The sequence below is a fragment of the Heterocephalus glaber genome, unplaced genomic scaffold (genome assembly GCF_053883595.1).
Source record: "Heterocephalus glaber isolate CG9 unplaced genomic scaffold, H.glaber_assembly_v1.0 deba00000818, whole genome shotgun sequence".
Taxonomy (NCBI): domain Eukaryota; kingdom Metazoa; phylum Chordata; class Mammalia; order Rodentia; family Bathyergidae; genus Heterocephalus; species Heterocephalus glaber.
The window spans coordinates 18,099,785-18,120,761 of record NW_028258164.1 but is presented as its reverse complement, the minus strand read 5'-3'; the positions used below and the strand labels follow the sequence as shown (position 1 = coordinate 18,120,761).

The following is a 20,977-nucleotide window of genomic DNA, read 5'->3' as shown; positions in this document are numbered from 1 at the left end:
GCAGTGTCATGGGAGTGTACACCATGGTCATTTGGGCCACTTCTTCATGAGCTTGTGCCTTCCAGACGTGCTCAGGCCTGATCACACATCACTATTTCTGTTTGATGATAGAATGCTGCTGGCACATCTGATTCTTTAAACTGAAGAGTCATCAAGTATCCATTTCCTGATGGGCAAATCAGGACACATGGTAACTTGGCCCATGGGTAAAGTCTCTGCTGAAGTCCAGTACCAAGCCAAGAGTTGTTTCTCAAAAGGAGAGTAGTTGTCCAAAGAGGATGGCAAGGCATTTGGGATGGCAGCAGCATCCTTGTCAGTCACTGACACCTCAAGCATCATTCTATCTGCTGGATCACATGGTCCCAGTGGCAGAGCAGCTTGTGGTTGCACCTGTTACAGAGCCTTCTTCTGTTCTGGGCCTACTCAAAATCAGCAGCTTTTCAGGTAACTCAGTAAATGGCCTGAGTAACCACATCCATGGTACAGAGGAAATGGGTTGCCTCCAAAATCCAGAGGCCAACTAGATGTTGTGCCTCTTTTTAGGTGTAGGAAGGGTCAGATACAACCGTTTATCATTTACCCTAGAAGGGATATCTCAAAATGTTCCACACCAGTGGATTTCTAGAAATTTCATGGAGATAGAAGGCCTCTGAATTTTAGTAGGACTGATTTCCTGCCCTCTAACACATAAATATTTTTCCAATAAGTCAAGAGTGGTTGCTATCTCATGCTCAATAGTTCGAGTCAGCACAGTGTCATCAGTGTGATGGACCAGTGTGCCTCTTGTGAAAGGGATATGTAGCTGAAAGGAAATTGCTTCCGGTAGTCCTCACAGAAGGGCATGGAGAAAAGGCATTTGCCAGATTAATAGCTGCCTACCTGGTACCTGGGGCTGTGTTAATCTGCTTAAACACTGGAACCACATCTGGCCCAGTAAGCTGAAATTAGTTACTCCTTAAGCTGATAATAGTACACTGTCGTTCTTTAAGATCTATTCTGCCTTTTACGTGAGCCAAATAGGCAAGTTGAATGAGGATAGGGTGGGAACAACCACCCTGGCATCTTTCAAGACCTTTATGGTAGCAGAAATCTCTAGAATCCTTCCAAGGGGTGGTATTTGTTTTGTTTATTGTTTTCCTGAGTAGATACAGTTTTAGTGGCTTCCACTTGGCCTTTTCTACCATATTGGCCCTCACTACACAGGCCAGATTCCCTCAGCTGCTGAGTACATCTATTCAAATGATGCATCCAGCACTGGGAAAATAACTACAGGATAGGTAGGGGCTCACTGGCCCTACTGTGAGTCTGGCCTGAGCTATAAAACTCTGTTAGTCCCTGCTTTGACTGGAGGGCCATGTAAAGTTTTGAGTCTCCTGAAATTAATGTCAGATGAGAGTGAGTGTCCAGAAGTCCCTGAAAGGTCTGGTTGTTTCCTCCCCAGTGCACAGTTACATCATCTGTACGCATATATTAATCATTTATATTTTATAACATCTGTGGGATTCTTTGAGGACTCAGAAAATTTCTCATATCTTTTTACTTCTGTTACTTTTTACTTCTGTTTTTAGAACTTCTATTCTAGTACTTCCACGCCAAAAATGCTCAATAAATATTTATTGATTGAAGGGTTAAAAGTTATTAATTGTATCATTAGGAATACTTTGCTTAAGAATGAACATAATTTAAAAAAGAATTCAGTGGTTTATCCTATAAAATTGTAAATATGAAGTTTTGGTCATTGGACTTGCATAAGTCATATGGATTAGAGGCTAAATGCTTTCATGTGTATAAATATATTTAGGTATTATTGATATGATTAAACAGTATTGAAAATGCTTTCATGTATATAAGTATATTGAATTGGGCTTAATTACAGTGTTTGATTTTGGACACACAGGTTCAAGATGTTTCACATTAGTCATATTACCTGAGATTTCCACCTAACTTCTCTGGGCCAGAATTTAGTAACATAAATAAATAAATTACTAGTCTTAGTTCTAAAACTCTGTGATGAGTTGTCTCTGATGAGAAAATGACTAAATCACTTTGAAATGTGTGTGATGGAAGAAAATGATGCTGGAGTACTGGCATGGATAGAGCCCTCTGCGGTGCCTGTTGTCAGAGTCTGGCATGGTGGTGGGCCAAGTCCCATCTTTCCCACAGCTTGGACCACAACATACCAGCAGCTGAAGTGCACTGTGGAACGGAACAAGGTGCAGAGGTGACAAAATGGTGGCAAAAGTCTGTATTATTGGTATAATTACAATAGGAAAAATGCATTCACATATACTTTCTGTGTCGTGTACACTGTTTAAAAGCTAGTAGAAAGACATAAAAACTCTTCAGTTCTGTAAATAGGAAAGCAGTGATACAACTGCCTGCTGGCCTCCTTCTGAGTTGGAGTAAGTGTCCTGGAATTGGACAGAGGTGGTGGTAGCACAGCACTGGGAGTATGCCAAGGGCCACTGGTTGTTCATATTAAAGTGACTCCTTTTTATGTAATGTGAATCTGAAGTTAAAAACCAATAATGGTGAAACTTTGGAAGACAGAATGATGGAATTAGGCTGTAGCCTTAAAGACAGGAAATCGTCACTTTTTGAAGCTTTTTCCCTCTCGAGAAGCCCAGTGTTTGCTTTACCAAACACCAGCAGTGTTTGCTTCTGTGTCTATGCCTAGACACAGAAATACCCACTTCCAACCTGATTGCCCAGCTTGTTAGTCAGTCTTTTAAAAATGAGCCATAATGAATCTGACAGGTCTTTGCAAGGACTGTGTGCTTTACTTTTATGTTTTCAGGAATCAGTGATGTGCTATTTTGGATACCATGAAGGAATAATGCAAAAACCATCGTTTAAAATTAAATTCCATTTTTAATTTCCAGAGAAGGTCAAAACTTTATTTATTTATCTGGTTTTTTGAGACAGGGTCTTGTTATGTGTTCAGGATGGCCTGGAACTCACGGTGACCCTCCTGCCTCAGTCTCCCAAGTGTTGGGATTGTAGATGTGTACCACCATGCCTGGCCAAAACATAATTTTAGATTCGAAGCAATCAAACTTAAAAAAGATTTGTGAAGTTATTAAATAAAAAATAAATCCTTAATAAATCTTGTTATTCCATTATTAGTTAAATGCCACTAACAGTTAGTCACTTGCTGTCACTAGTCACTTTATTATAATGTACACTGAGTTACTGGATAGTGAGGCGTTTTGTTTATGATATTAAAAAATAAAATCTGCCTTCTGAGTAGGAGATTAACTTAATTAAATTTTGGTAGACCCAAACAGTGGGGTGCTTTTTTGTCCATTATAGATGATGGATATGAGTATTTGTTGATATATAAAGATGTCTGAAAAAAGCGTATTTATAGTCGGATAAATGTACAGTTTGATTTCCTCTGGTTCAGAGGAAAAAAGTACCTGTGCGTGTAAGTTCGTAGAAAAATATCTTGAACAATAAATTACAAGGTTTTTCTTTTCAGTACTGGGAATTGAACTCAGGACTTTGTGCTTGCCAGGCAGGCGCGGTGCCACTGAGCTAAATCACCAGCCCAACAGTGTTTTTCTCAGGGTGGATGAAAGGATTATGACTGAAATTGTAATTGCACTGTATAATATTTCTACTGTGGATAACACATTGTTTCTTTGTTATAAGAAAAAAGTTATATAAAGTTTCACAACTCATTGTTTAAAGTCCATTTTTTTTCTTGTAAGTAGATAAGCAGAGGTTCCTCTAATTGTGAGGTTTTCTCAACACTGAAAGCATACTTATCTTTCCTTTGATGCTCATGCATTCTGTGAAGAATTTTAAAAAATATGTCACTTTTTGACAGTTGAATTCTTCAATTCATCTGGAATAGTGATTTTCAACTTAGTTTTGTCATTTTAGAAATTATTGAATATTGCTTAATTCTAATTAATTTTCAAATTTAAATTCATTAAGTCTTTGTCTATATGAAGAAAAATGGTAAATTATATTTATTGAATTGTATGTTACATTTTGAAATAATTTGTGACTCCAGCAGATGGAGCTATAAGTTAATGAATCCTGTGGCAGTCTGACAATTCAATCTTGTTTTGTTTTGTTTTGTTTTGTTTTAAACTAAGTATCCTAGGATTATCAAGTAACCTTTAAATTCAAACCTCTTTGAAGTTTAACAGATATTTTTCAAGTAGGTTGCCATTAATATTGCTTTAGACAAACCATCACATTTTTGAATTTAAGACTTCTGCTATATTTAAGCATTTAATTGTAGCTTTTTGAAGTAGAGATTTGACCATTTTCTGTTTTATGAGTTAATATAAAGTAATACATTTAAAATATGTGTATTGACCTTAATGGTAATTTTTAACTTAAGAATGCTCTATCAGAATTATAGAAATTGTTAAGGAATATTTATACATTTATGATATGTGTTACTAAAGGCTACAAACTTAAAAAGCTTTGCAAAGTCTCCAAGAATATGAAAACTTCTTAGCAGTATATATTAGATACATTATTATATCTGTATATTAGTCTTCTCAAACTGACTTTAACTTTCTTTTATGTCACAGATTTTATAATTAGATTACCATAAGCTTAGTCTGAAACTTTCATATTTACTTATTGTGGCTAATAAACTTCAGGTTTTTACTTTTTATTACTTAGACTGAAAAGACTGATAGTACATGAAAACAGGCATCTAATTTCATGACAGACTAAATTAGTTGTGTTCAGAACTTTTCTGATAATCTGAATCATTTTGTGCAGTTGTCCAGCAAACACTGCTGCTCATTAATGCATTGTTGATGGTACTGAAGACTTGCTTATTTAGTTTCCAATAACTATCTTAATTTTAAGTGAGTGTATTAGTCAACATAGGTACTTTTTACTGGTTTGTCAGCTTTTGCCTAAGGCCAATTTTAATTTTTGACTTTTTTTTCTTCCTGTATTTCCACCTTAGAATAAGTTCAAAGGAGGTATTGAACAGTGCAATCAGAACTTAATCCAAATGAGACTTTGCAGTTATTTCACTGTTAGGATTAAAATATTTCTAGCTAACTGTCTTTTCAGTAGACTGAAGTTTGTAAATGTATCAAAGGACATAATGAAAAGGGTGTGGAAAAGAGAGAAAAAAATAAGCTTGGTGGTGCTTATAGAAGTATCCCGGAGACCCATTGTGGAAATGCACACTGGAATAGTTGAATTTTAGGAATACAGGGCAAGAGAATAGAGAATCGATATTTCACAACAGGAAATAATTTTCCCTCCAGTAAGAGAAAACTAGGACATAAAAGTAGAGGTTTATTCTTTCTATAGTGAAGACTTTGTTCGGGTGTATGTTGAAAACATTTAGAAGAGGAGCAGATATATTAATATGTATCTGGGGAGGGCAACTTGAAGTAGAGAAGGTAACTGCTTGTTAAAAAAGTGGTTTTTTTCTTTTAAAATAACATATCTATTAGGATATTTAGGTAGTAAATAACCTTTCTGTTGCTGTGTTGTGTGCCTACAGGTTTTCCTGTATTCTATCAAGAACTGAGGCTTAGACTTAGAGCAAGAAAATTAAGATTACCAGTGTTAAAATGTTGGTAGAGAAACACTTTAAAAGTTAAATATAATCTGATTAAAATGGGGTTTAAGAGGGCCAAGTTTTTCAAGAAAGTACAGGTGTTTCTCGACTCAGGATAGGTTGTAGCCTAATAAATCCAGCTTAAGTTGAAAATACAGACTTAGTTGAAACTGTATTTAATACATCAAAGCAGCCAGAGCACCGAAGAGCACTGCGGAGCACTGTGGAGCACCAGTTGTTCCTCTTCACAGCTGCATGCTGACTGGAGGTGCGGCTCATGGCCATTGTTCAGCATCGGAAGAATATTAGTCTGCATATGGGTAGCCTGAGCAAAATTCAAAATTAAAAGTATGGTTTCTATAAATCTGCATCACCATTGCATCACTGTAAGTTGTAAAATTGCAAGTTGGGAACTGTAGATATAGGCAGTAATCCCTCAGAGATGGGAGACAAAACAAGGTGTTGCCTGGAGAGGGCAGCAGCCTGTAGTGCAGACAGAAGAAGCCCTGGCACCCACATGGGGAGATCAGAGAGGCCATGAGGGCCAGAGTATACCAGGTAGGGCACTGGAAAGCACAGAGCATGTATTTTACTTTCCATTTGATATAGTTTGTTCCCCAAGAGGCTTGGTGCCGTTGGGAGGTGATGGAAACTTAAGAATTTCTCAGGTCACTGGGGCTGTGTCTTTGAAGGGGTAGTAGGGGCTTGGCATCTTCTTTTTCCTCTCCTGTTCTGGCCAAAAGGTGAACAGCTTTGATTTGCCACATGCTCTCTATGTCTAACTAGCCCTGTACAAAGGGAGTATTAAAAATTACCCTGAAGCCATCATCAAATTGATCAGAATCAGGGAAGAAGAGAAGATCCTAAAAGCATCTGCTATTTGAAAGTCTATGTATAGCATTAAATGCCTGTATTAGAATGGAAGATAGATTTCAAATCAGTTTCTGTGGATTCTGCCTTAAGAAATTGTATTTTCTGCATTAACAGAAAATAAATTTTGTGTATAATAGAAAAAGGGGAACAAATGATTCCTGAACTAAGAAGAAAGGGGGGAAAAGATGAGAAATCAGTCAGATCATTAAAGTTGACAAATAATTCTATACTGATCAGTGCAAAAAAAAAAAAGAAATTTTCTGAGATAACAAGAGGTGACATCATTAGATTTTGCAGCTTTTGAAAGGCATCTTGTGAACACCTTTATTGTAGTAAATTCAGTAACTTAGAGAAATAGACAAATCCTTTGAAACACAAAAACAATTAATGCTTCCTCAGACATTGTGAGAGTGTTACAGACATTCTTACAAATAAAACTGTAGGCCAAGAGGATCTCGCTGTATGGACTTTGGTACCATGGGCTTTTCCAGAAAATCAAAGATGAAGGAATACTTTCTAACTCATGATCCAACATTAACCTGATATCAAAGCCAGACAGAGATACTACATGGAAACTAGACTAGTATCACTCAAGAACATAGATGCATATATTCTAAACAAAATTTAAGCAAACCAAATATAACATTATATAAAAAAGAATGCATCTTGACTTTTGAAAAACCAGTCAATATAATTTACTGTATTCATATACTTAAAAAATCACAATACATGCAGAAAAAGCATATGACAAAATTCAATATCCATTCCTGATAAAATCAGAAAACCAGACTTTTAAAAGCAATGTTCCATCCTAATAAAGACTTTGGGTAACATACTCGGTGACAGGCAGAATATTTTCGCTGAGATCAGGAACACGGCAAGGAAGCCTGTTCTGACCTCTTCTATTTAATATTGTTCTGGAAATTAAAAGGACACTCAAGTTGCAGAAGAAAAACTGCCTATTGAAAGATATGATGGTCTGTGTAGAAATTCTGATGGACTCTTGTAAAATAGATATTACAGGGCCGGGGATTTAGCTCAGTGGTTTCACCGCCTGCTGTGCAAGCGCAAGGACCCGAGTTCAATCCCCAGTACCAAAAAAAAAAATCTATTACAAATAGCAAGTGAATTTTGTCAGGTTGCAGGATACAAGATGTGACTATATTTTTTCATATTGGCAGGGAATTTAAAGATCAGTACTTCTTATGGGCTGGGGATTTAGCTCAGTGGTTCCAGCACCTGCCTCTCAAGTGCAAGGTCCCGAGTTCAATCCCTGGTACCAAAAACAAAAATCAGTACTACTTAAACATAAAAAATGTAAAATAAATAAGGGTATGTGAGACCTATATATTGTAAACTATAACACATTGCAGAGAGATAATTAAAGTGTACCACAGTAAATAAGATGTTGCTGTAGGTGATGGGTCCCAAATAGGTTTCTAGGTTCCTCTGTGTGATGAACAAAGAATTGGATGTGACAAATAACAGTAAGGAAAAAGCAGTAAAGTTTAGTGAAATTTAAAGTGACAATATGCTCAGAGCAAGCGAGCATGCACTGGCAGAAAGGAAAATGGCATGAGTGTGAAATATGTTGGTTTTAAGAATTAAAATATTGCACAGGGTCTAGGGTGCTTCCCATTGGGTCTTTCACAGCATGATTGGCAGCATGATTTATGGGGTGCTGAGTCATGTCAGCTGTGTTTGCTGCATGACTTTTCCCATAGTCACTCTGATATAATTGGTTATGAGATGCAATCTGTATGCATGAACCTTTAAAAAGCTCCAAGAGAAGAAAGGTTGTGTGGTGGTGAACCTATGGCACATATGCTGCACAGGGCTATTTGTATCATTGGAAGGTCTAAAAGGTTTGCCATAGCTGTTGTAGTCATGCTGGCAGGTCTGCCACTCATGTTTTCTGGTTTAGGATTTTGGAATTTTCTAGGGGTTTTTGTCTTTCGTATCTGTCTCCAGATAGTAGGCTGTGTTAGTTTGGGGTGCTGCAAGGGAATACTGTAAACTGGGTAGCATTAACAGCACATGCTTGTTTCCCAAAGTTCTGGAGAATAGAAGTCTAGGATCAGGATGCTGGCCTGACAAGGCTCTCAGGGTGGTTCTTTCCTGCTTCACAAGTAGCCATCTCCTGTGTCCCTGCAGAGTGGAGAGCAGAGAGGAGAGAAAGCAACGTTTTCCTGCCTCTTCTCTAAGGGACACCACATCCCATCATGAGGGCTGCACCCTTATAACCTAACTTCCTCCAAATATCATCACATTGGGGCCCAGGGTTCCATTTTGTGAATTTTGGAGGACATTCTGTCCATGACAGTGTTAAAATATCATTTCTCTCCAGATTGATTTGTAGCTTCAACAAGGTGCCAGTCAAAATTGCAGTGGCTTTTTTGGGTAGATATTGACAAGCTCATCTAAAATTCAGAATGGAATTCATTGAGCTTACAATAGCCTAAATAATTTTTAAAGAGAACATATCCTTTGGAGAACTTAAGACTTAAGACTATTTTAAGTCTGCTGTAATCAAGACCATGTGGTAGCAGCATGGAGACAGACAAGTAGATCAACTCCATGGAGAGTCCAAGAATAGATACACATGTATATGGTTAAGTGATTTTTGACAAAGGTGCAATAATAATTTCGTGACAAAAAGGATATTCTTTTAAGCAAATAGAGCTAGAACAATTGGATAATCCTAGGCAAAAAATTAACTTCAGAGCATACCTGACACTGTCATAAAAATGTAGCTCAAAGGACCATAGACTTTAAATATAAATCCTAAAACCACAAAACTTCTACAAGAAAACATAGGAGAAAATCTGTGACATTGGGCTAAGCCATAATTTCTGGGGTAAGATTTCAGAATCATAATTCATAAAAGAAAATGATAAATTTGTTAATTTTAATAAATTTTGTTCTTTGAAAGATAAGACAATGAAAAGAGAGTCCTCAGACTGGGAGAAAGTATCTCTTGGTCACATACTTAATAAAAGACTTGTATTCAGTTAGGCCCGGGGATTTAGCTCAGTGGTTCTGCCACCTGCCTTGTAAACACAAGGACCCAAGTTCGATCCCCGGTACAAAAAAAAAAAAAAGACTTGTATTCAGAGTATATAAAGAACTTGACAAACAACATTAAGAAAACAATCCAGTGATACAGTCAGCAACAGACTTGAAGAGGCATTCTGCCAAAAAAGACATAAATAGCAGATAAGCTTATGAACAGATTTACACATCCCTAATTATTAGGAAAATGAAATTTAAAGCAGCAGTGAGATGACACCATGAATTTGTTGAAAAGGCTAAAACTATAGTGAGAATGTAGATGAACTCAGGCTCTGTTGATGGGAATGTAAAATACAATGAACTCCTGAAATTCACAGGGGTTACATTCCTAGAGCACGTCGAATTGTGAAAAACCGCACATTTCAGCTGTGGTCAGAAAAATGCCTACATATGCCTATTTTTATAGTTTAAATCCCAAATATGCTGTCTCCTGCAGTTACAGAATTTAATTTATAAAATACTGTATTAATAAAGCCTTAGAAGGTGCAGGGCATTTTGGCAGCATCGTAGGGATCTTAGGGCTTTAATAAGAACAAAACCGAGAACGTTTGAGATAGCTACAAGTCAGTACAGCAACCTGTTATGATATGGGAATGCTGGTCCATCTGCAGGAGATGGGTTACAGGGCAGCAGCCAGTCAACAGCAAGGAGAACTGAATAATGGTCTCAGATTGGCTACTTGCAGACCTCCTGCTAAAAAACCAGTTGTGGAGGATATTTGTAGTTTCCACAAAATTGCGGGGGCTTCTGTGAACAATTATTAGTTAGGTTCTAAGGAAAAATCTGCGAACAACTGAGGCTTTGAACTCTGAACTGTGATTTCGCGGGGGTATACTGTACAACTGTTTTGGAAAATATGTTGGCAGTTTCTTAAAATGTTACATACACACCTACCACATTACCTAGCTACTCCTTGCCCACATACCTACCCAAAAGAAATGAAAGCATAGTAGGTCCATTACAGAGACTTTCGCGTGAGTGTTGACGACAGCCTTATTTGTAGCAGCCACAAATTGTGAACAATCTTGATGCCTGTTTTCAGGTGGGTGCAACTCACTAACAGTTCAGTCTGATCCATGTTATGGACATACAGATCTCAGGGTTGAAAAATCTCAAAGTAATTGTGGTTGGTGACGGAAGCCGGACAAAAACAAGTGTGTAAACCATACCACCCATTTTATAGAATGTTTTAGAAAATGTGTTTTCTAAAAAGCAGAGTCAGTGGCTGACTAGGGGTGGGTGAGGTGGGGAGTGGGAGGAGTTGGGGATTCTAGAAGGGTGCGAGGACCCTCAGGAGGGGTGGCCATGTCCATTAACCTCATGGTGGTGATGGTGTTGCCGGTGCATTCCTATGCTAACTCTTATACTTTATGTGTTAGTCTGTTTTACATTGTTCTAACAAAATACCTCGGACTGCTATGTTAGAAAGAAAAGAGCTCTTCAGCTCAAGTTCTGGGGATCCACAGCCATGGTTCCCCCGCATGATGACACAAGAGAAAGGGAAAGTGAACCAGCCACATGTGGAAGGGGCCTTGTGCACGGGGTGTTTCCTATAGCAACCTGATCTTAGGGGACTCACCGCAAGAGTGAGGATATGCTCCCATGACAAGGCATTTGTCCCTTCACAAGGGCAGCACCACCCTCACAGGCTCATCTGCCAGGCCCTGCTTCTTAACGGTTGCATCACCTAAACATTGCCACACTGGAAACCAAGCTTCCAGCACCTGAGCCTTCATGGAGGACACATTGGAACCATATGTAAGCCATCACACTTTATGCATAGCTTATTTCATGTGAATTATAGTTCAGTGAAGCTGTTAAATTAATATTTTTAGTTTTTGTATACATATATTTTCTTTATTTTGCACTGACAATTGGAAATTAATTCTTTCTGTATATTTTGTTTTTTTGATACAGAGTCTCACTGTGTAGTTCAGGCTGGCCTTGAACTCTTGTCAGTCCTCCTGCCTCAGCCTCCCAAGTGCTGGGATTACAGGTGTGCACCACTACACCTGGCTTTGGAAATTAATTCTAAGGCTGTTCCCATAGTGTTTGGCCTGTGAACTTTTTCATGGAGAGTGTTGCCTTGTTAACATTTAGCTATATAATATAGTGCTGTTCATTCATGCAACTTTGTTATTGATTCCTCAGCACTAAAATAGACATTGGGAGATCATAAGTGAGGGAGAGAAGTATGTATATGTGTTGTGGAACTTAGATTTAGAGATACCTAATGATAAGGTTGCAGACAAAGGATTGGGTAGTGATTTAATGTGTCCAGTATAATACCTGCATTATTAGGTATATTTCACAAATTGTAGATCATAGTTTTTACAGTTTTCTGAAAGGATTGTATGATATTTAATTGGAATAAAACTATCTCATGTACATTATAATCTTTGACATGATGACTTTTATTTTTTATAACATAAATGTCTTAAAACTGGCATATGTTTTCCCCATGCCTAAACAAAGCAACATATTAACAGTCCCTAGCCTCTTGAAGAGTAATCTTTTTTTTTTTTTTGGTATCGGGGATTGAAACTTGGGACCTTACGCTTGCAAGGCAGGCGCCAGAACCACTGAACTAAATTCCTGGCCCCTAGTAATCATTTTTGTATGTAATAATTCACATAATACTAATTACTGTCTTGGTTCATGTATGTGGTATAACTTACTTGGAAACCCTAAAGAAGTGAAAATACTTTTGAGCACCCAAAATGGAAGCCACAGACTCTGCCCTCAAGTTTATAAACTGGACCTGGAGCGCACAGCTTTGACCTAGGCCTCTTTAGTCTCACTTTGGATACATTGCTTACAAAGCTGGGTCTGTGGGAACCACAGCCTGCTGGAAGGAGGGGAAGATTGTGGACAGACACTTGCAGATTGCTAATAAAAAAAATTAGGAGTCAATATACCTGGCAAAGAGGAAGGTGAAAGGAAAAGCTAGGAAATGAGCTTGGGGATTCCAAAAGAAAGGAGCTTGATATGGGAGCTAATAGCACTGTATTCTAGTAGCCTCTGTGGAGAAACTGCTAATGAAAACAGAAAACCATTAAAGGCTTATTTTGTGACAGGCACTCTTCCAGTTATTGTACACATATTATTTTGTTTAATGCTAAACAACACCTGTAGACATGTCATAAGCTTCATTTATAGACAGTGAATGTGTGACTTAACAAGGTCCCTGTGTATATTTAACCATCACTCTGTGTGCCCTTCCTAGTACTGGAACAATAAAATTATTGAATGTAATTACAATCCCTATGAACAAAGACATGGATGGAAGTGTTAAGCTTTTTGTGTTTTTAAGGGCCAAAAAGTATAAAAGTATTTTAGAACAGTTTTTACTTTAACAAGTTCAAATTAGTTTTGCACTAAGCGATGTTAAGATTATTGTTTCCTAAAAAGTTTGTAAAATATTTTCTTTTTTGCAAAGATAAATGCATATTGCAAATTTATTACATCATCAAGATTTTTGGCCAAGAAACTAAATTGATTGTATTAATTGCATTACTTTCTCTGCTAAAAGAAGCAGATCTTTCTCTATAACCTGTGTGAATCCTAAATTGATTGTTTATGCCCCAGCGATTCCTTGTACCCTCACTATCCCAAAGGACTGAGTGTAATCCCACTGTAAAGAGAAACTACTGTAAAACTTGTGCATGAGTTTGTAAATGAAGTACTACTTGGGGACAGGTGCTTTGGCTCTCTTTGTTCACTGAAAGCACTGGTGCTGACCCCACCTCCTAGCACATGTATTGTGGGCAAAGGTGCTGTTTGCTCCACCTTCATCTCCAGTGCTGTGAACACTGCCTGTCAGTAAAAGTGTGGGAAGAACATTGGTTGTCTGTTTTTAAAGACATTGAATTAATGTTGCATGCAGTGCACTGAATTTGTGTTTAGCATAGTTTTTATGTTTGTCCCTTGATTTTATTAACTTTTATAGAGATTATAGCTGTCACTTTGAAACTCGAAGTCTTACCTGTAAAAAGTGGGCGATATTGGGTCAAACACTCTGCCAGTGACACACTTGAATGTCTTTTTCTATTTCTGCTCTTATATTAGTGGCCATTTATTGTGGCTTTAGGCTTTTTTTTTTTGTACCAACGATCGAACTTGGGTCCTTGCTCTTGTGTAGCAGGCAGTGAAACCACTGAGCTAAATCCCTGGCCCTTATTGTGGCTTTATAAAGGAATGTTGGATGTGGCAGAGAGAGAAACGGCTGTGTGAGCTTGTTTGCCTCTGTTCCTTTTTCCTTTCTGCTTGGAATTGTTTACTAGAACCTTCTGTGATGTAGTGGTTTACAAGATCTCAGGCATAGAGCTGGCTCTGCCCTTGCAGTTTCTGTCGCCTTGGTCAGTGGCACAGCAGCCTCTGCTGCCTGCCGTCAGGGAGCAGTACCACCAGACTCGGGGACTGTGAGGAGCAAATGAGTTTAGGGGAGACCTGCAGATCGCTCAGAGTGGTGCTTGGCACATAAGGCTCAGTAAATGCTAGTTAATATTTTTAGGGTTTTTATGAGACTTAAATGGGATTATGCATATGAAATATGGAGCAGAGTGTCAGGCAATTAGTAAGTACTCAGTAAAGGCTAGTGACTCTGATTTAAATATTCTGGTGCCTTTGTGTCTAAAGAGCCATGTCTTTGGGTCTCTGCACATGTCATCTCCTTAGTTTATTTTAGGGCATGAAGAAAAACTCACTGATTTCGGTACTGGCTTTTCCTGATAGCCACAAATTATGATTAGAAAAGTTAAATAATTATTTTGATTGCTAAGTTATAATAATAATAACCAATTATCATTTCAAGTTTATGTTTACTTTTACTGTCAAAAAGTAAAATCTTGGAAGGGGAAATAAAAAGAATTAAGATATGTAAGTGTACCAACTCCCCATGATGCATATAATCATTGTACTGCAAACATGTACCAAAAATTTTTTTAAAAAGTATAGGTCTTGCCGGGGATTTAGCTCAGTGGTTTTGCCACCTGCTGTGCAAGCGTAAGGACCCGAGTTCGATCCCCAGTACCAAAAAAAAAAAAAAAAAAAGAAAAGTATAGGTCTTGATAAACACAATTTAGTGAACTTTGAAAAGACCTGTCGGTATTTAACCTGATTTTCTTCTTTCTTGTTATCTTCTTTATAGGTTTGTGGAATCTTGCTTCTCTCTTTTCCAACCTTTGTTTATTTGTGTTGATGCCTTTTGCCTTTTTCTTTCTGGAATCTGAAGGTTTTGCTGGCCTGAAAAAAGTAAGTAAATTGAGTTTTGGAGTTAAAATTGTTATATGAAGAAGTAAATGCCATTCATATTGAATTGGAAGAAGTAGGCTCAACTAACCATTTGAATGGAATAGAAGAAATTTAATTAACAAATAATAACATATTGTTGATAATGTGAATAACATTGCATGTTGGATTATTTTGTATGTTCACGGGAGGAAGGAAGTCATCTTTTAAACCCAAGAGTACCTTTTTTTTTTCTTGATGGTATTGGGAGTTGAACCCAGGGCCTTTGCACTGAGCTGTGTCCCAGCCCCTTTTTCATATTTTACTTTAAGCAGGGTCTCACTAAGTCACTCAGTTGCCCAGGCTGGGCCTGAACTTGCTATCTTCCTGCCTCAGTCTCCCACAGTGCTGGGATTATGGACACAGGCCACCATGACCAACGCCCATGAGTACTTTTATGGTATGCTTCAGCCTAATATAGTCTTTTGTGTAAAGGATAAACCTGATACAATAGTTATTATTTTTTCTTGGGGTATCTCATTTATTTGAAAGTATAATATGAAATTCTGAAAACCTTAAAATATATCTTGATATAAAAATTATTTCATTTTTAATATTTGCAAGATATTAACACATATAACCACATAGCTCTGTTAGCTAGTCAGGATCCTGAGAGTGGATGATCTTGGGCATTGTGGAGGGTTTAGAAGTGGGTAGAGTGGAAGACTTCAAGGAGCATTTTAAAGACTGATTGAGGCTTTGTACAAGAGGCAAGGAGTTAATTCTAAACACAGCATTTTAAAGCAAAACAAAGCTCTGTTTATATTCTATGCAGCTCTTTGCCATAAAGTTTTGGAATATAATGCAAAGATTTAAGTAGTTAATAAGTTTTGAGTAACTTAAATTTGAAGAAATGAGTCTAGTGTTACACTGAGGTACACTACGCCTTCCTAATTCTTTGATTCATGTTGTGATGTATGAAGTGAATATCTTATTATTGAATAATACTGTAATGCCAATTGAAATTTGACATAAGTTGTAAACTGCATGAATTATTATTTGCATTTAATATAACTATGTGTTTGGCACTTTGACAGCTCTTCTGATTGTAAACCTCAAATGTCACACATTTTTAAACTCATGTCTTGAAGGAGGCAGTGAAAGAATCTCTGAAAGGAGATGCTTAAAGTGTTGCTTCTGCAGACTCATCTTGAGGTTTTTGGCTGGGATTGCAGGTGCCACCATGACCAGGTTATCCTGACGTATTAAGATTAAATTGAAATTATGTAACATGAAGAAAGAATTGTATAGTTTCCATTTAGAAAGCTGTTTCAGCTGGGCATGGTGGCACATGCTTGTAATCTCAGCTCCGAGGGTGGCTGAGGCAGGAGGACCACAAGTTTGAGGCCAGCTTGGGTCACTTAGTAAGACCTTATCTCAACAAAACAAAACAAAACAAAACAAAACAGTACTGGGGATGTAGCTCAGTGGAAGAGCCCTTGGCTACCAGGCACGAGGCCATTGGTTCAATCCTTCAGTCCCGCTGTGGCAAAAGAAAAAAAAAGCCCGTGTTACTGATTATAGTTTCTTGAATACATTATTCATTAAATGAAGTATTCTTGCTGAAGGGATTTAGTTCTGAGATCCAAAGGTATTTAATAGTGGGCCGGGGATTTAGCAAGCACAGGGACCCGAGTTCAATCTCCGGTACCAAAACCAAAACAAAAACAAAGGTGTTAAATAGTGTCAGACTGTCTCAGGACCATGTGTGTAAAATAGTAGAACTAGAACCAAAATGCAGGGTAGCTCCTTCACCTGTCACCACTCTGAGAGCACGAGTGGAGGCAGCAAGGAAGGTGAGTGGCCCAGTAGTGGGTGTGGGCAGAGAAGACAGGAGGACAGTAGGGTGCTGCAGAGGAAAGCAGCAGGGGCTCTTCTGGCACCCAGAGGACAGAAGACCTCTGGAGAATGGACTGTAAAATACTCAGCACGAAAGGTAGACGAGAAAGAATGAAAGCCAGAAGCAGAAGCAAGGAGGCCACTGGGGATGGTGGCTTCTGTAGAGTTTTGCAGCCACAGCTTTTGAGGGATATTCATTCATTCAATAGGGATTTACTAAGTAATCTTAAATACTAGCCATTTGTCATTACATGAGTTTGCTGGGGACATAGATGAAGGGACAGGACTTCTGCCTTCAAGTAACTGATATGGGAGGAAACGATAGGTGCAAAACAACAGTGCAGAGTGATGAACGATTATATAATGGGGGAGGTGAGGAAAACAGCGGAGGAAATGGCTGTCCTGATCTGCCTGGGCACTCGGGGCAGGCTGTGCAGGAGGAGGCCAGCCTGGATTGAGCTGGGACTTGCAGGGTTGCAGGGTTCGCGAGAGTGTGGCATTTGAGACTTGAGCCAGGGCTCAGAGTTTGGATCCAGTTGAGGGACTGGCCAGGACACTGCTAGGGTGGTGGAGCAGTGAGGGTTCCCAGGTAGCCTTCAGCCTCAGGTCCCAGAGCCCTCTTTCCTCTGCTAGGTGATTTAGGTTTTATGCTGCAGACAACATGGGGCTGGCAAAAGATTTTCTGAAAAGGATTTTCACATCTACTCTTTCATTTAAGCGTAGAGATAAGCCCACATTTTAGAGCTTCTTTATATGTCCCATAAGGAAAAGAGTGCCAAAGAGTGCTTGTTTCACAGTGCCAAGCACTGTGTCTTGCCAGCCAGCCAGTCATGCACCCAGCTCTGCTAAACAGAATGTGGTGGCACGTGTCACTAAAACTGCCAAGTGATGTTTGCTGAGACATGTGCAGTTCCTCCTCTCCCTAACACTGCCTCTTGTGTACTGTTGCCAAAGGCAAAAAGCAGCTCGGTGCAAATATGTGTTCATCTTTGAAAGTTTGGTGTCACAAGATATTTGCCTAATTTATGCTTGTTATGAAGATCTTGCACAATCCTTCACCTCTGCTCTTCTTGTGAACTAATCAGCCAGGCAAAGGACTTGGTTACCTCTGGTGAAGCAGGATTAGCAAGTCTCTAGGATTTAAAGAATATGACAAAAAACCTAGTGACATGTCACTGTAGCTCCTCATAGACTGAAGGTCAAAGGGAGAACCAGCTGAGCAGGGACCCCAGAGGTAGTTGGAGATAATTTACATCTACACTTATACAGTTCTTCCTCTAATTTTTTTTAACTTCTAGTCTTTCCATGCACAATTAAAAGCATATTATTTTCTAAGCACGTCTTTGACCATGTCAGGCCCTCAAAATCCTTCAAGGGTGATCAGGGCCTTTCATGAACTCAGATAGGACTGTGGTGTGGGATGCTTATACAACATAATTGCCATTATTAAACCAGGCAATCTCTAGATATAGCACAGCGTTTAACAAGAGGACACTGAGGCAGAGCCCAGGCTGGCTGCCACTGATTTGACTGGGAAGTTAGGGAGTGAATAGGTGCTATAGAAAGCAATGTATGGTCTTATATTTTAATGCTAGAAAAGGAGGGAGAGTGATGGAGTTGTAGCTTGAAGGCCGAGGAGGAGACTAACTGTAAAGTAGGACTAGGCTGTTGGCACGCTGAGGAGGAGGTTCCAGGGAGGAGAGGCTCAGTGTACATAGGTACAAAAATTGGTCTTCTTAATTGAACGGCCAGGCAATTTGCTTCGTCTAAACCTCAGATTTTCTTTTCTAAAATGGCTATAGTAATGATATTCACCTTTTTTGTATTATTTTGATGATTTAATGAGTTGATATCATTCATGTAAACCACATATCCCTGAACTTTAGTAAACGTTAGCTGTTATTAAGCTGTCATTATCCTCATGGTAGTTTGTAAATGCATTTGACTACTTTTTTCTTATTACTTACTAATGTTGTTTGTGATATTAATGTTATATTGGATTCAGAAAGCACCCAGATATAGTACAACTAGCTCTTAACTATTCACATTTTATTATCTCAGTCAGTTTTAAAATTCCAAATCACTTTCACACTTGAAATGGCATGTACTAAAGCAGAACAAAATCGTTTAGCATTAAAGGTAACAAACTTTGAAAAAAATCTTCTTGAAGATAAGGCTCACTCTAGACCTTAGCAGAAATGTCTTAGAATGCTTTAAACTTAATTGATGAAAGTATGTTATTTTATTTATTTTATTTTTTTTGGTACCGGGATCGAACTTGGGTCCTTGCGCTTGTGCAGCAGGCGGCGAAACCACTGAGCTAAATCCCCGGCCCTAAAGTATGTTATTTTAAAATATTTGCATTTTCAGTTTTAAAATAAGTTACCTGAGATTTGCAAGGGTTACCTTGTATGGTTAGGTCTAACCTATAAAAAATGTATTTGAATGGTTCAGTGTATCTTTGCATAAAGTAGTATCATTTGGTATTTACTTGTCAGATTCCAAATAATGTTTCTCAAGAGACGTAGTTCTCTGTACAGCATTATAGGCAGTATTGGGAGTTAACCTTGTTGCTTTATTGAAGTTAATGTTATCATTGACTGCAGTGTGTGAAGTGTTTAACAGAGTTGGCTAACAAGTATATATATTCAAGTGTGCTCTCATAAAACTGTTTGTTCATTGATTATGTTTGACACATAGTTTATAACCCACTCTGGGGAGAGGTTAGAAACATTTCCAATGGTAGATGCAGCACAGCGATCAGAGTCCTGACAAACTTGTAGTTTGGTTAAGTTAAATTTCCTTTCCCCTGTGGTAACCCTCCTGGTGCTGTTTTACTACGTCTAAGTCTGGTGTATTCCCTGGATGGCACATGGCCCACAGTACTCCTGTGGATTCCCCTGGGCAATCGATTTTAAAACAGCTCCTTGCATATTGTACTGAGATGCGGAAATTGGCCACTGGCCATGGGCGGATGCAGACCTTGAATTGAAAATCAAATTAAGTAGAATTCTCTACTTAGTTTTTAATTAAACCTCTATGTTAATTCAAACAGGACATTTTAGGCCTAGGGGGTTGACCATGTCCTTTTAAGGGCCTTAAATAACCTTTCTTCTCATTCCTTACTGTGGCGTATGTTTCTGTTTTATTGGACCCATCCCCTCACTGTTCCCTTTCTTCATTAATTCTCAAGTCTACGACGGTATAAATGGCTTCGATAAAGTAAATTTTTAGTAAGAAGCTAGTGCTTATTTGGGAGCTTGGGGTCTATGAGCAGTTAAGAGTTTTCCACATGCAGGTTATTTTGTTGTCTGTCTCCTGCTTGTCCTGCACACCTCGTGTGCTTGAACCCGACCTGTCTACATCTGAACTCTCACTCTGGTAGAAACACATGTCTGTTGGGCTCATTTCATGGTAGAGGTGGTTCTTCGAAGTTTGACCCCAGTCATGCATGAGTGCAGGGAGCAGTGAGTCTTGGGAACGTCAGGTTTTAAGAGATAGTCTGAGGTCAGACAGTGCTGCCAGGGCCTCGAGGCGCAGGTTGGCAGTGATGCTTTCTCTCTCTGCCTCGGAGAAGACCTCTCCAAGGTATCTGTCTTAGTGTCACAAGATATTTTCTGATTTCCTAGTGAACCCTAGAGGTATGACTTCTGGGCAGTGTTTAAAAAGAGTTAGAAATATTTCTATTTCATTTCATATTTTATTATCTTACTTTGAATTAAAATGTTATGAGAAAGTAACTTAAAGTGGGAAACAGATTTCACCATGTGATTAGAAGTTTAATGAGTGATTAATTAATAAGTTCAAGATTTTTCTGGGAGTGTATTTGTATTTTGCTTCACTTTAATGTCTATCTTTGATTTGAAGTCCTGGCATAAAATTTAACATAAGCAACAGCAACATCCTGACCAATTACTCAAACCATCCAGACATCCCAGAATGTCCAGAACCTAGCACATGATCTGTAGGATTAAGAGGTTAACTCCTGTAACTTCAAACACAGTGCTTAATAATAAAAGAAAGAAGTACAAAATTTGAGGTAACTTCCTTTCTTAATTAATTGCGCTGACCAGGTGGAAGCAGCACATTCTGTGCTGGCGCTGGGAATGTTCATAAAGCTGGACAACATGACAGCACAATAGAGGAGGAACAGGGTTTCCTTAATATGTTCTTATCCTGTGTCACAGTTTGAGATTGTCCTGGTTTATGTTCCTTTTGGCAAACTTACATAAAACTGACCTTATACTGTATTTTATGACCAGATGACTTTTCCCCTCAGTGGCTAATTTGTCTCAGGCCTCCATGCTAAAGAGCAGCTAGTAGGAAGTCCAGCCTCTGTCTCTGTGAGCTTTC

General features: G+C 38.5%; 1 protein-coding gene across 3 annotated transcripts in view; it reads left to right on the top strand.

Annotated features, from left to right (window-relative positions):
- Lmbr1 (limb development membrane protein 1) overlaps positions 1–20,977 on the top strand; it is a 149,679-nt gene that overhangs the window by 55,591 nt on the left and 73,111 nt on the right. For 2 of the 3 annotated variants that reach the window (XM_087207839.1, XM_004860331.3), the window contains one exon: positions 14,646–14,749. The exons of the other annotated variant lie outside the window; for it this stretch is intronic. In XM_087207839.1, the coding sequence (XP_087063965.1) occupies positions 14,646–14,749 (104 nt within the window). The remainder of the gene's footprint in view (positions 1–14,645; positions 14,750–20,977) is intronic. 3 annotated transcript variants of the gene reach the window in all.